The 15,539-nt window shown below is 51.1% G+C and overlaps 1 protein-coding gene across 1 annotated transcript; it reads left to right on the top strand.

Moving 5' to 3' along the window:
• The first annotated feature begins 2,172 nt into the window (after positions 1–2,172).
• Positions 2,173–6,153, top strand: ADRB1 (adrenoceptor beta 1). The gene is made up of 2 exons (XM_082486461.1): positions 2,173–3,468; positions 5,209–6,153. Exons 1-2 carry the CDS (start codon positions 2,188–2,190, stop codon positions 5,263–5,265), a joined length of 1,338 nt encoding a protein of 445 aa, XP_082342587.1. The 5' UTR covers positions 2,173–2,187; the 3' UTR covers positions 5,266–6,153.
• The last annotated feature ends 9,386 nt before the right edge of the window (positions 6,154–15,539 follow it).

Raw genomic sequence — 15,539 nt, 5'->3', positions numbered from 1 at the left:
AGGGGTGTTCTGTACAGAAATCATAAATTTGCTTATTTTTTCCTTTGGAGATGCATTGTTTCCCAAAGACATTCTGGCTCCAGCTCTGATCCGGCATTCCAGATTGATGCTTGTTGAACCAACAAAGATACTGGGAAGCAATGCATGATTATGCATCTTCTGGTTTATTGCATACTTGCTAGTAATTTCTTTTACTTCTCCAACCTTTAAGCTTACAGGGGTATGAGGATCTCCAACTGGAGATCTGATAGCACAGCTTGATAGGCAAAGAGCTGGCATTTGATTAGGTTACATTTTTTATTAATTGTACAATGATACTATAGCAATAATGGATCTGAACAGATGACAGATGGACGATGCTCCAGGAATAGCAAGCAAAACAGCTACATGGTACCCTCAACACTGCTTCCCATTGTCAGTGTCATCTTTGAAAAAGTATTTAAGATTTTATTAGATTTTAATCTGGCTGATTTTGCACTAAAATGGACTATGCACACTCACAAAATCCATTCAAGAGTCTCAGCTGTGAAGGCTTTGGTGTGGGGATGCACCGCAGGGCTCGTAACCTGCTTTAGGTGTTCCAGCTAGATGTAGAAAAAGAATTGTTCCTACCCCCAAGCTCATCAGTCCTAACCTGGTTTCAGATTATTATTTTCTAAAATAGGTATTACAGATACCAGCCCTGGACAAATACTCCCAGCCACAACCGTCTGTTTTTCATTCAGCATAAAGTCTCCCTCTGCTCTAGAAGATGCCATACCTCCCGCCCTTCCCACCCGACAGGGTCGTACTGTGGTCCAGCAGATGACGAGCAGCAAAGTCCATGGGAACGCAGGGGAATAGTTTGCCAAGCAGCAGGTCCGTGGCTGGTGTGTGGCCTTTAGTCAGGGTTAAATAAACAGCGTGTAAATAAATAAATAAATAGCTCCTAGGTTGTGACCTTGTAAATCAAGTCTAAGCCTGGAAGGGATTTTTATGGTCCAGCTGGAACAGCAGAGCAGTCTTAGCCGAATAAGTATATATAGGGGGGAAAAAAAATAACTGTGCCTTCCAGTTGCTCCCAGACTGCTGCGGGGAATGTTTGGTGCTGCTGTAAGACATACTGATGATTAAAAAAAGGAAAGAGGGGACCTCACTCTCATTTACCCAACAGCTGCTTCACATTATTTTAAGAGGTTTAAAAGAGGAGTAAAACAGTTAAATGCACCCAAGAGTAATCTTCCAGCTTTGGAGCCAAATAGAGTGCTGAACAAGTAAATGAAAATCCAGCCCAAGTAGTTCCTAGCAGCAGGTTTCGTGGAAGTGGATGAGAGCCGGCTAGGGATTTGCTCTGGGTCTGTTATCTGAGCATTACAGCCCCGGGATGCTTCATGTACTTTATTGCTCATTACCAAATAACAGCGCTAATTCTTGCAGCAGTCCCTACATTTAGTGTGGTTTGACCAGACAGGGTAAAAGCTGCATTTTTAAAAGTCCAGGGAGACCTGTCTGATGCAACAGAGGAGAGCCAGAAACGGGAGCTGGGACTTCCACCTCCCAGTCCTGCAGTGGTTTGGTCTGGCAGAGCTGGGGAAGATGGAGAAAACCTCCAGGGATGGGGCATCCACAACTTCCCCGGGCAACCTGTTCCGGTGCCTCACCACCTCCGTGGAGTAAAGAATTTCTTCCTCATATCTAATCTAAATCTCCCCTCTTTCAGTTTAAAAATGTTACTCCTCGTTCTGTCGCTACGCTCCCTGAGAGGTGCCCGTTGCTTTTCCATGGGGAACGATGCCAACAGTGCTGGGTGCGGGCGGGAGCCCGCAGACGCCCACCCGCAACCCACCCCCCGGGGCCACCCACCCTGCCGTACGGTGGCCCCGGGGGGGTGGGTTGCGGGTGGGCGTCTGCGGGCAGCAGCTGTGGGGCAGGGTGCAGGCAGGGCGCAGGCAGAGCAGCGATGGGGATACAGGCAGGGGGGACTCCACGGGTCCAGACGGGGCGCGGGCAGGGCGAGGCGGGGCGGGGCCGGAGACTCCGCCCCCCTCGGTGCCGATTGGCTGTCGGGCGGTGGGGCGGGGCGGCGCGGGGCGGGCGGCGCGGCGCGGCGCGGGGCCATGCGGCAGCCCGGGGCGGCAGCGGCGGCGGCAGCGGCGGCGCCGCCTTCCTGCCCGCGGCGCGGCGGCGTCCGGAGCGCCCCGCACAGCCATGGGCGATGGGTGGCTGCCGCCCGACTGCGGCCCCCAAAACCGCTCCGTCGCCGGCGGCGGGGTGACGGCGGCGCCGGCCGGCGGTAGGCAGCTGCCCGCCGAGTTGCTGTCGCAGCAGTGGGCTGTGGGCATGAGCCTGCTGATGGCCCTGGTGGTGCTGCTCATCGTGGCCGGTAACGTGCTGGTGATCGCCGCCATCGGGCGCACGCAGCGGCTGCAGACCCTCACCAACCTCTTCATCACCTCGCTGGCCTGCGCCGACCTGGTGATGGGGCTGCTGGTGGTGCCCTTCGGGGCCACACTGGTGGTGCGGGGCACCTGGCTCTGGGGATCCTTCCTCTGCGAGTGCTGGACCTCCCTGGACGTGCTCTGCGTGACGGCCAGCATCGAGACCTTGTGCGTCATTGCCATCGACCGCTACCTGGCCATCACCTCGCCTTTCCGATACCAGAGCCTCATGACCAAGGGTCGGGCCAAGGGCATCATCTGTACCGTCTGGGCCATCTCCGCTCTGGTCTCCTTCTTGCCCATCATGATGCACTGGTGGCGGGATGAGGACCCCCAGGCGCTGGAGTGCTACCAGGACCCGGGCTGCTGCGACTTTGTCACCAACAGGGCTTACGCCATCGCCTCGTCCATCATTTCTTTCTACATCCCCCTCCTCATCATGATCTTTGTGTACCTCCGGGTGTACAGAGAGGCCAAAGAGCAGATCAGGAAGATCGATAGGTGCGAGGGCCGGTTCTACGGCAGCCACGAGCAGCCGCAGCCGCCCCCACCCCCTCACCCTCACCACCAGCCCATCCTCGGCAACGGCCGAGCCAGCAAGCGGAAGACCTCCCGGATCATGGCCATGAAGGAGCAGAAAGCCCTCAAGACTTTGGGCATCATCATGGGGGTGTTCACCCTCTGCTGGCTGCCTTTCTTCCTGGTGAACATCGTCAACGTCTTCAACAGGGACTTGGTGCCGGACTGGCTCTTCGTTTTCTTCAACTGGCTGGGCTACGCCAACTCCGCTTTCAACCCCATCATCTACTGCCGCAGCCCCGACTTTCGTAAGGCCTTCAAGAGGCTGCTCTGCTGCCCCCGGAAAGCCGACCGGCGGCTGCACGCCAGCGGCGGGGAGCTGGCTCGCTTGCCCGGGGGCTTCATCAGCACTGTGGGCTCCCCCGAGCGCAGCCTGGGAGGGACGTGGTCCGACTGCAACGGGGGCACGCAGGGCGGCAGCGAGTCCAGCCTGGAGGAGAGAAATAGCAAAACGTCCGATTCGGAGTCCAAGGTATAGGGGGGGAGGGACATGGGGGGCTGCGTCGGACTCGGGGCAGGGGGAGAGGCAGGCAGGGAGACACACAGGAGCAGAGAAATCCCTGGCAGCTGCCCGGTCGTAAAGCTAGTGCCAAGCAAAACTGATCCCTGGCTTAGCGGGGAGAGAGCGGGTGTTTACTTAGGAATAAAAGCAGGTGAACTCGTGTACGACATACCTCATCCGAAACTACAGCAAACAGGAAACCCACTGACCGGAGAACAAAGAAAATAAACAGCCCGTCCCAAAGATAGACAGCTTATATTTAGGAGAAGTGCTTTCGGAAGGGGCTGTGGCAGGAGCGCCCATCACTGGGTTGAGTTGTCCCAGGACCGTGCTGCTGGTTGGACCAGAGCATGGAGGTGATGGCGTTTGGCCGCCGAGTTCGGCTGCAGCCGGTGTCCCGGCTGTCCCCCACCTCGCCCAGGGCTGTCGGCCACCCCGGGTTTCATACCCTCAGCCCCAGCACCGGGCTGGTTTTGGGGAGGCGCAGGGTCCATAGGGCAGGTGCTCCAGGCAGAGAGCACAGACCCGTGGGGAAGATGAGTTTTAATCTCGGCGTAGCTGTGCTCCCCTCTTCCGCAGAGTAGTGATGGAGAAAAATAGTGAGTAATGAGGAGCACAGGTGTATTTTGAAAGGGGTTAAAAAACCCCCCAGCGCACGCTCTTGTGCTTTTTCCCTCCACATCAGCAAGCGGTGAGTTGTTGTGCTTATCTCCTTCGGCCAGACAATAGCAGTCAGGCTGAGAAACTTCTACCTCAAACTGTGCATATTGTACAGGGGAATAAACAGACCATGTTTATATTAAACAGCATATTTACATACCACTAATAGTATTTTATGAAAAAGGGAAGGGGGGGCGGGAGGGGCAAAGAGCCTTCTGCAGCTTGTTCATTTTAATTACAGATGAACAGAGGGGGCGGAAAAAAATCCCAGCAACAACAAAAATTTACTGCACATGTGTTTTTTTTTTAAATGGCAACAAAGCTGGTTTTTGCACAGTGTTAAGAGTTGTAAAGTTATTTGAAGATGTTTCTTGCACACACGTAGACACATGGAAATTAAAAACGAAACCGAGGTTTGAATAACACCGACCCTGAAACTGATTTCTGGTTTTGTCTGATCTGTTATAGTTTTATTGAGAGAGTGACTTTTTAATATTATTTTATGAAGGTACTGTAAATATATCCATATTATAAATTAAAATATCTTAAGGGACTTTTATTATTTTTATTTTTATTTCCAAGTGCCCACGTGAATCTGCTGTTATTTTAGCACTTGTGTGTCATTTCCATTTTCCTCTCTGTGTGTGTTTTATAACATATTTATACTCTGGTGCAATTTACTACTGTGTAAGTAATTGGTCGATGTGCAATAAATACCATTGCAGCACAAGCAAGCGTGTCTCTCTAGGTTTTGAAACAATACCTACCTGTAATGGGAAGAACAGCATTTGTTTTTCTCCAAAGATGGCTCAGATTACCAATATAACTCTATCATCTAATGGCTTTTCCTGACACAGTATTGTAAAAAACGTGTTTGAAACCCAATAAGGTTGTGTTCCTGTTGCACTGAAGTCTGCTGACTTCCCTTAAAATTAATAGCTAAAGACAAGGTGTTTCCAGTCTGATAATGAATACACTCATTTTCTATAACTATTCCTTTCTGGAATATATTCTTTTTTGTTTTGTTTTGTTTTTGTTTTGTTTTGTTAGGAGTGCACGTCTGGGAGTCAGGAGACCAGAATATTTAAGATTACAGAGGATGCATAAATTGAAAGCTAAAAATGGTCTCGAGTAGAAAGAAAACTCCATATGTGGTGCATGCCACCCCGCAAGTAAGTCTACCTCATGCCGACGGTGGGCCTGATCCTGCCCGAGCGAGGTGGGCGGTGGGCATCCCGGTGGGGTCGAGTCCTGGTGCTGAGCGTGGAGGTCGGTGGAGACATCTGCCCGAAAAGCAGCCGGAGGAGGCTCGTGCCCTGTAAGGGGAGATGGCAGCCGGGGAGCCAGTCGCAGGACTCCAGACTTTGGTTCCCTCTTACTGTTAAAAAAGGGGTTAACCTCAGAGGGAATGGCTGGGGCATAACTGGAGCAGGATCGGACTCTGGGAGAGACTTAAAACACCGCTGAAAGCTCTTCTGTGTCACTGGCTGAAATAAAACTACCCAGTTTGTAGAGCATAAAGCTGGTGGCCATGTGCAGTGTGGCTTCAGCGTGCTGGTGACAGTCACGTACCCCTTGGGGGCCAGACTGTGATAACTGAACGTTATACTGTGGGCTGATCCGAGTAAGGAGGTCGTGTGAGCAGAAGGGCTGCAGATTCGCGTCCCTGGTCCAAAAGATTTTCTTCCTTGATCGCTTTATGAAGGTGCGCCGTATCCTTGTGGTTTCTTATAGTTTTTCATTACTGCAATGAATACGCGGCAGATAGAGCATCAAAATGGCAGTGCAGAATAGAAGGGAAGCCATTTTTAACGTTATTAAACTTAGAAGTATAGTTATATTAGAAATCAGCTCCTAGGAAGAGCAGTTCCCAAAGCAAGATCTTTAGGATGGTGGCCAATGGTTTGTTTTGGAAACCATTTGTTCATATTTTTTTTTGTTTTAAAAATTCAGGAATTTGCCCTTTGCAATTTCTAATGATGTATTTTCAGGAAAAAAAAAAAAAACAGTTGGGTTTTATTTAAGGACAAAATAAACGGACCAGGGAAGTAAATAATACTTTTCCATTGATGTTACTGGGGCTTGATGTGAGCCTCAGTTAATGGTGTCTGCCTTGATAATAGCAAAATGGGCTCCTTAAAATGCCGGGCTGACATCAGATCAGGTGCTAAGTGAAGTAGGCTCTGCCACCAAATGATTTTATTTTTTTTTTTAAATCTGATTTTGTCTGCAATTCCAGCAAAGACAACAGGACCAAAAGGGTGCGCGGGATGGTGATGACCGACACCGGTGACTGCGGCGAGCTGTTGGCTGCTCACATCAGGGTCGGGATGGGATGGGGAGGCAGCACTGCCGTCCTCCTCCTGCGCTTTGGGGGTTGCAGCCAGCCAGGGCAGGATCTGGCCCCAGCGTCCGGCTGGGAGCTGAGGTGGCTGTGGAGCCCTCGCCCTCAGCAGGGTGCTGGACCCTGGGGGAGCGGGGTGCCTGCTGCGTGGGGTGGGACAGTCTAATGCGCTTGGCTCTTCGTCTCATAAATCAGGTCACATACTTAATTTTAACCATCTGAAAGCTCGTGTCCTTAGAATTTAAAAAGCGATGAAAGTTTTCACTCAACAGGGTCCAGCTTAGGTGGGAAATTTATGGCCAGAACTTGCTCAGCTTCTCCTGCCGAATGGCTATGCCGCGTCACGCTTCTCCTGGACAAGTGTAATGGCATTGAGAAGGTGAAATGTAGGATGGAATTTGCCCATTGGCTTTAGTAGGGCCAATTGTGTGAGCCAAGTGGTCAGGATTTGTCTGCCGTTGAGTTTTGGCCAGTTGAGGACTTGCTGGAAGAGTCTGGAGGCCGGCACGTTGGGTCCCTTCATAGACAATGAAGATAGTCCACCTGGCAGCGTGGATGGTGGATGCCGGTCCATCTTGCACGGTGTAAAAAAGGCGGTGGCACAGTAACGGTGCGGACAGAGCAGGACATATGGCACGCACGTGTGCGAGGAAGGGGAGGCTGCTGGCGAGCAGTCTGCCGTGGATCAGGCTCAGAACAGGCTGTTCTCCACGGAGAAGAAGGATACTCTGAAAAGTGTTACGGGGCAGCTGAATACTCCGGAGGCAATGAGTCAAACACTTACCATGAATTTTTTTTTTTTTTTTCTGACGAAAACCAGACACGGATTAGCAATTGGAGCTGCAAGTCAGAAAGTATAGGTGGTGGGCAGGCGGCTGCACACGTACGTGGGCAGGAAAGTAAGAGCACAGAGCCGCAGGCCTGCAGGAAAGGGAGACACAGGTAAACCAGAAATCCACTCGGAGAAAATTATTTGGTGAGGGTGCCTGAGACTTCCACATGCAAGACAGCCGATTCTCAAAGGCGCCGGCTGCACTCTAAGCCGTGTTTGCTCAGCACTTCTGAAAAGCAGGCTTGCATCTCTCCGCGTGCTTACATGGGAATAAATCGGGTGGAAAGCCCGGCTTCAGTTTTCCACGCGTTCAGGAAAGTTCAGGATGTTTCAGACACACAGCCAGCTGTCGAGGTGCCGGCAGAAGGACCTCCCCACCACCGAGAGCTGCACAAAAGCACTCCTGCAAATTCACTGCGCTTTGAGGCCACGGCCCTCAGCATTAACTGGCTGTAGCTCCAAGCAGTAACTGGTGAACGAATGAAACTATGTGCAAAAAATATGGCTTAAAATTGTGACCTGAACAGTGCCCATGGCGCACACAGCGTTTGACAGCGTCAGCCGGGTGTTTGTGGTACAACACGCACCGGTTCTTCTGCAAACGCTGCTTTCCCTTTCGGCTACGCACGTGTTTTCAAGTATAAGGACAACTTCTTTATCAGCTTTTTTTTTTTTTTTTTCTCCTTAAACCCTATCTGAAGCGAGGTTTTATTAATAACTTTTAAGTGGCTATTTTGCAAACCTTCCTTCTGCTGCACACTTTCCTAATTTATTGTAATTTCCCGTCCGGTGGAGTGCACTTACTTCCTTTATGTAATATATCAGCTGCAGGGCTGGAAATTGTGCGGCTCGGAACTGAAAGAGCAGACTTTCTTGAGGCCAAATGCGGTCAGGCATCATTGCCACTGGGAGCAGAATTTGACCCGATAATCTAATCTTATACGAGGGACTATCTCCAGAAAAGTATTGTTACCGGCAGTAAATGACCTCTGTTAATGAAGCTGGAGCAATTAGTCCTATTCAAAGCTGTCAAGAAAATGTTAACTGCTAAACAACAGTTAACGTTGGATAGCTCAAATAACGAGCGTTTTGTTTGCTGGTGTGTGTTAGGTGATGTGTTGGGAAATAATTATCCTTTGACTAGCAGCCAGCTTTGTACTAATCAGAAAGGAGAAGTCATGTTCTGTTTGAAGGATTATACCTAAAAATAGTTCTGTTACCACCATATCAACGAGTGAAATGAAGCAAATTCGCAGAGATGTACACACCTTCTTAACATTTCACTTTTCGTCCTAAAAAACTCATTGTTCAGCTGGAACTTTCTGTTTGATCGTGTCAAAAGCACTAATATGATCTCCTGCAATAGCACTAAGCACACTCCCCCCGAGGAGCATTACCCTATGCACCACTGACTCGCTTTCAGAGCCTGCCAAATTCCCCAAGGCCCCAGGAGGAAGTAAGGAGTCTTTCTCTTTATATAAACAATCGCATATAATGTAAGATCAACAATATTTGTGATAATCGTCTCGCAGAAGAAATCGATATGCTTTTCATTCGAGATGTTTGTCCGCCTGCCCATCCGTCAGGAGCAGCCGTGGTAACAGCAGGCGATCTATTCGGGCAATTCAGTAACTTCAGGCTGTCAAACTGCGCTTGAAGAAGTGACCGAGATGGGAAAAGGATAAAAAAAAGGTGATGCTGGTGAGGAAACCCAGGGTTGTCATTGTAAACAGCAAAAGCTGGGGCATCTTTCGCCATACTATCCGTGTTGCCTTTTGCTGGGAAAGTCTTACCGGTTTGGATGGGGGTGTCAGGCAGATGCACTGTAGAGGCGCAGGTTAAGAAGGGTAAGCAGTAAGACACCGTCCATTCAGGACTGGTTGCTGGAGCATCCCTAAAAGCTTTCCTTATTGTTTTTGGAGAACAGCAGCAGACTAAAGCACACCTGAGCCTCTTCTCAGCCACCGTAAATCCTCACAGCTCCCTGGCCATCCATGGCTCCCAGGACACATACATCCCCCTTAGCATCTCCCCCTCCCTTCTGAGGGGCTTATGCCAAGTTTTGCAGGACCTGGAGCTTTCCCCCAGCCCGGCGCCGCCGTCCTCTTGCGTGGTGTCGAAGAGGAGGTGCCCCGTGGCACCCCGGGGGTGGCAGCGCGGCGGGGTGGGTGCGCGGGTGCCGCAGGGTGCCGGCTGCGCCTGTGCCGCCGCGGCGGTGCCAGGCGTGCTGGTGCAGGCTGCCGGCCCCTGAGGCATCGCTCCGTCCTGCAAACACCAGCGACAGAATCGGGCCCGCCGCGCTGGAAATTGGAAGAGTGTTTGGGTTTGTTATGTAAACTGGTGATCAGCTTCCTGGTTCACGAAAACTGGCGGCTTGGTGGGCGCGTTCGCTTTGCAAACTGCTGTTTTCTCTTCCCGCCCGCTTGGCTCCTGGGTTTTTTGTGGCGGTGTTTGCTTGCTCGGCCTTAGCACCCAGCAGCATGAGATTTTTGGCTGTGCGCCGGCAGCAGTCTGCATCCAGACACGAATGGTACCAGATGCCGGGCAGCGTTTGGGTTTGGTCATACCCATTCCTTCCAGGGTTGATGCTCGGAGTTATTGATTCCAGCTGCACCAAGGTGCAAAAGTACCAAACAAATAGGAAATGAGTCCTGACCTCCAGACCCACAACCTGAAGGAGAAAACAGAAGTTAACCCAGACTTGTGCCATTGCCGCAGTTAGCAGCGCATCTCAGATGTAATGATATGCCTTTCCTTTCTGATCCTGTGTAATGCACCAAATTCTGTTGTCCTTAATGAGATTAAATGAGGATTTGGTGCTCCAGCCATTAGCCACCGTCGTGCATCTCCAGGCAGTGATGTACCTTTACACGCCTGGCCCGGTGTGTCTCTCAAAGCCATGATATTTAGACTTCTTCCTACCAAAATTATCTTGATAATTGGTCTTAAGCTCTTTGGCACAATGCTTTGAAAGGTAGATTTAAGTGTATATACCAAAGAGGCAATCAGAGGTACTAAGGAGCTCAAAATCTCAGCAGCTGCTGGGTATATAAATATTTCAGCTACCAACAAGTCATTTTTCAGAGCCAGGCGAGTGCTGCATCCCCGCAGAGGCTGTCAGCTGCCCTCCCTCAAAGTGGGACTGCGGAATACCCTGCCACTGCAAGGAAAAATTGTAGGGACAGCACAGTAGCTCACGACAAAAGCTTTGCCAGGTGGTAAAATTTAAACCGTGCTTGATAGCCAAAACTTAAAAAGTACTTGTTAAGAAGAAGGAATCGAGACAAGCCCCTGGCAGGATTTCCTAGCAGGGAAGGGAGAGCAACATTCAGGGTTAAAGTTTCCATGTACAGATGTAGAGACCCTCATTGACTGGTCCAGCGAGAGTTACGGATGCCACCGGCACCCTGTGCAAGCCACCGTGGTGGGCAAGTGCTATGTGCCCCAGCCACCCCCGGGACAGTTCACAGTGCCCCCAGCCACCCTCCCTCTGCTCCCATTTGGGTGCATAATGTGCCCCCCTCTCACCTGCCCAAGCGTCAGAGGGGACCCCAGAGGTGTCCTGCGACACAAAGGTGTCCCCCTTCGGGGCTTGCCGACCCACCATGGCGCTGCGGAGGGAGGAGCACTTCCTTTTGGGCTGGAGCAGGTAAACTGGGAGACGTCCCACAAATGTCCCATTGTTTAACAGCTCGCCCGCTCGCCGAGCCCGCCTTCAGCGAGGGATGTTTTGTTTGTCTGTTCTTCCCCTAAATACTCACTTGGGAGCCGTCAAATAAAACCTCAATTAACTTGCTATGAGCCGGAGTGTGGTGTGGGATGCGTTCCCTGGCAGGCGCTACAGCGGCGGAGGCGGGACGGGAGAGGGGGGGACCTGTTGTTCACACCCACCCCCCCAACCAAGGCATCGCTGGTACCCTGGCAGGTTCCCATCACCAGACTAGGACAGCTGCAACACCGGTGTGCCCAAAATCCCAGATTCTGACACAGGAGCATCCAATCTGCTCACGAATCAGCTCACCTCAAATACTTGGGCTTTTTGGAGCTTTTATGTAATATTGGGCGTGAGGTGGCTGTTGCTGCAGTAATTGCCAGGAACAACAGGTATCGTAACGCTGCTCTTTTAAACCACCTTTGAGAGCATCCACGGGAGAGGTGGTGTTCCTTTCGCTGCCAGGTGGTTGCCAGCTAGCTGGCAATGGGGTGAAGGCACGGCTGCAGTCCCCAGCATCAGCCCATCCACGCGGGGGCTGGTGCTCGCGCTCTGCCCTCCACTGCATGTCCCACTGCCCGGACTGGCTCTGCTGCCTGTGCAGCCTCTTGGGCAATGGGCTCCTCTGGCTGAAAACCAGCCCTTTCAGAAAAGGTTTGTTTCAGCTGATCCGTGTGGGTTGCACGAACACGGGGAACGGCATGAGGGGCATGGGAACGTGCAAAGCGATGGGGCTGAGATCACGTTTTGATGGCAGTCCTGATTTGGATCCATCGCTGTGATCACAAACCTCATGTCTGGCGGTGATGCTGCGGAAGCTGAGACCCCGACCAGCACCCTCTGGCCTGTCGTTTTGCCTGGCCTGCACTGGAAAAGCAGGAATTGCCACCTAAATCTTCCCTCCCTTCAGGGGCCACACTGAATGTTATATTCAGAAGCTTACTGACTAAGCCATTAAGCTTCTCGTTGCACGTGAAAAGTGAAAAACAAAATTAGTTTTGTACAAATATTCATGCAATAGAAGAAAAACATGATTTAAGTCTGATTATCTACTGCGTGGCTAAACCACACTGAAGAGGATGGAACAGACTCCTCAACTTTTGGCAGAGACCTGGACCAGGGGAGCTGAAAGAGCAACTCATGTACCAGGTGACAGCACTAAGCTGTGCCCAGCTGCAAGAGGGTGACATGGCAATGTAGCCACAGGCATTGGAAAAATAATTCCCCAGGAAGAGCGGCTCTGTTTGCACAGTGTCTTTGTGTGGAGCCCAGTGCTGATGGGCACCATAGAGCTGTTAGTGGCTTGTGAGTAACCCCCGTCGTGCGTGTCGTCTGGTGGATGATGTTTAACTGCTTTTATTCCTGTGCACTTCGCTCATATGGGAGGAAGGAATGCGGTGATAAATATGCTGGAAAAATTTCAGTGCTGGATAGTTTCCATTAATGTATTTCTCATTATGTAACGCTCCCGTCACCGTACAAGACCTGCTAAGGTGCCTTTGAGGAAGATGGAACATTCCTCTGTAGCCATAGTTGAGAAAGTCGTGGTGCAGAGCAGGCAGATGCTTGTCAGTTGCCCCAGATGTGCTTGGGCTTTTGCACGGTATGGATTTCTTTGCCCTTACGTTATGAGGCACCTCATAAATTAAACGGTTGATGTTGTCAAATGCATGCCATTAGCACTCTGAGCAGATAATCCGTTCGGTGGCCTCAGCAGAGTCTATCGCAGGGCCTGTCTCCAGATAACGCCCTGGAAGAAGAACAATGGTGCTCCGAGCTCCCAGGGACCTCCACTCCTCAGTTCTGCGCTTCAGAAGAGAAGAATTACCATTATCTGCATGGCTCAAGCTCCCTTTGAAATGCGGTTATTTTTTACTTATAAATTCCAAGTATTTTTTACATGATATCAGCGAGAAACCTGAAACTCCCTTTGAGAAGAGAAAGATTTCCTGCAGCTCTACTACTGAAGAAAATGGATAGATCAAGTAGTAAAGTTCAATGACTTACTTAGCATTAAATAAGAAAGAGAATAATGAATTGGATTTTGTGTGCCTGTTTTTCCTCTGCAGGGAACAGTCAGGCTAATGGATTTGCATTGCCTTCTGCTTCTGTTCATCAGTCTAGGTGAGTTCAAAACACTGCTGCCTTTTTGTGCTCTCCTTTCCCTGCTCACTCGTCACAACTTCAAGCATTTGGAGCCTAGCAAACACATCAGTTTGCTGCCATCAATGCCATCCACGCCGGTGAGGAAAACACGCGAGGTTAACCCCTTGCGTCCGAGGATGACGTGCGGCCTGCTGCGCGGACATCTGTATTTTGTGCTTGGTAGCTGCAAGTAGGCAATTCCTTACTTAGGGTGGACACTAGTTTCCTACTATTATGAGCTCCGGCTTTAACATCCTTCAAGAGAAACGTTATTTCCCTACCGGGTTCACCAAAAACTGGTTGGGTCTCCAAACCCCTCCTTTGTTTACGGGCTTTGCCGAGCGCGCCGTAGGGCTTTTTATTGGGGAAGGAAGGGAGGTGGTGGAGGAGGAAACTATTACAAAGCTATTTAACATAAACAACTTTCTCATGTAAACTCCAAGCCCCGCTTGGCAAGGAAGAGGTTAAAGCTGGGGGAAGGAGGGGGGGGGCTCATTAGGGCAAAGATATAAATAGCAAGTCGGGAAGCCTGGGGAGGGACACGGGGAAGGGGAAGCAATGGGTTGACCCTAGATGGGGTGGACTCCTTTGGCTTGCTGAAAGCCCTCTGCTGCTCTGCCCTCAGGTTTGGGTCTGGATCCTCCCTGCGGCATCCCAAAGTTGGGGGGGGAGGTGAGACAGAAGCAGGAGTCGTATTTGTTCAAAGGTGAACCCAAAAGGTGCTGGGGTCACCTGAAGACTTTCTGTGGAGCCAGAAACCACTGCTGGTCTCACCTGCCCCTTCCTGCTCCAAACCTTCCCTGGGTCCACCAGCGCCTGCCCAGAGCCGGGGAGCTGCTCTCTGCCCACAAGGATGGTCGGAGCAGGATTTCCCTTTTCCTACCAGCCTTGGTGCCTCGGGCTTTCTGGTCTGTGTTTATTCCAAATGGGAAATGCATAATGAGAAACTGTTTAAACAGCTTAAGGTACAAGGAAATTCACTGGAGTGAAGTACAACGTTATAATTTATTTCCAAGGAAATGATGCACTCTCCAAAAGGACTCCAATCAAGCACTGCAATTTAAAGTTGCAGGTTAATTGCTGGCCACCTTGGGTGCTGCCTGCAGCCTCATCTAGGTCTGAGTGTGGTGCACGAGGCGGGCAGGAGTCTGCCAAGATCGTCTGTGCTGCTGTCTGGTCTTGCCACCAGCAACTGTTCGTCAATATTGCAGATCTTTGCATGCAATGAGATGCTCATGTGGGTATAACTGCTGGTGAAGAGGCGCCAGCCAATGTAATATAAACTCTGTGCCAACAGATATGTTAAGATATACACAAATGTTAGTGAGGGTGTTTCCTTCACAATGTTTTAAAGCACCCATAGCAGCTGTGCAGACTAAGGTGACAAAGTGCAGAGAGTGACCAAGCGAAGGAGCATCTCCCTCATCCCTTGGTACCCAGGCACATTGGAATGCCTGAGGTTCAGGGAGGGTCTGGCTGTTTGAGCTGTCCTGACTATTGATTTACTTGCATGGGTAGGTCTGGACAGCCTGGTGCTGGTGAAGGAAAGCCCAGGAGCCACCAAAGCCCCGGAGGAATTCTCTTGTTCTATTTCCAGCCCTGCTTTTTAAGATACAAAGGGCTTCAGATCAGATGCATTTCTGAAGCTTATCTGTGTGAATATTTGACTGCTTATCCAAACAGAACAAAAGCCTTCAAACCTTCTGAGGTCCATCCATCAAGAGCCTTATCTCCCCGTGTCACCGCTGGGCTCCTGGCTGCTGCCGCTCTGAGCCTCCTGCCGTCCGGGGCTCAGCTCTGCCCACCGGCTTCCCACCTCCCCTCTCCGGGCAGTTTTGCAGCATTATCCAGAGTCACCTCCTTGGCTCCCTGCCACTGCAGTGGCGGTCTCTGCATTGCATGCAGGAGCAGCAGGCTGGGGCTGCTACATGGTCTCCTGCCAGCCAGCATCCTGATGGGCTGCATTTGTGCTGCTGTATCGTAGCCCATCGTCTCCATCTCCCACAGACGTAGCCATCTGGGCTATGGCCCCAAGAAAGGAGAACATTTTTCTTTTTTTTATGGGATATTAACGAAGCCCAGATAAAGGAATGCGGTCTCCTCTATCTGAGGTTCAAAGACTGAAATATCCAAGGAGAATATTTCTGATCCCCTCTCTGGCAAAAAATGAGGTTTTGTAAGAGGTCCCCCCCAGCTGTTGGGTTGGGGAGGAGGAGGTGTCAGCCCTTGCCACCTGACAGCCACTGGTCCCCTCTGGCAGAGGCATCCTCACCGCTGCAGTCGGGCTGCTGGACACCTCAGATAGCCCCCCTGAAAACCCAGGTGGGCTCTACCCCTGGTAGGTGAGC

Source organism: Vanellus vanellus (assembly GCF_965231255.1).
Source record: "Vanellus vanellus genome assembly, chromosome: 7".
NCBI lineage: Eukaryota > Metazoa > Chordata > Aves > Charadriiformes > Charadriidae > Vanellus > Vanellus vanellus.
This window is presented reverse-complemented; position numbering and strand designations above follow the sequence as displayed.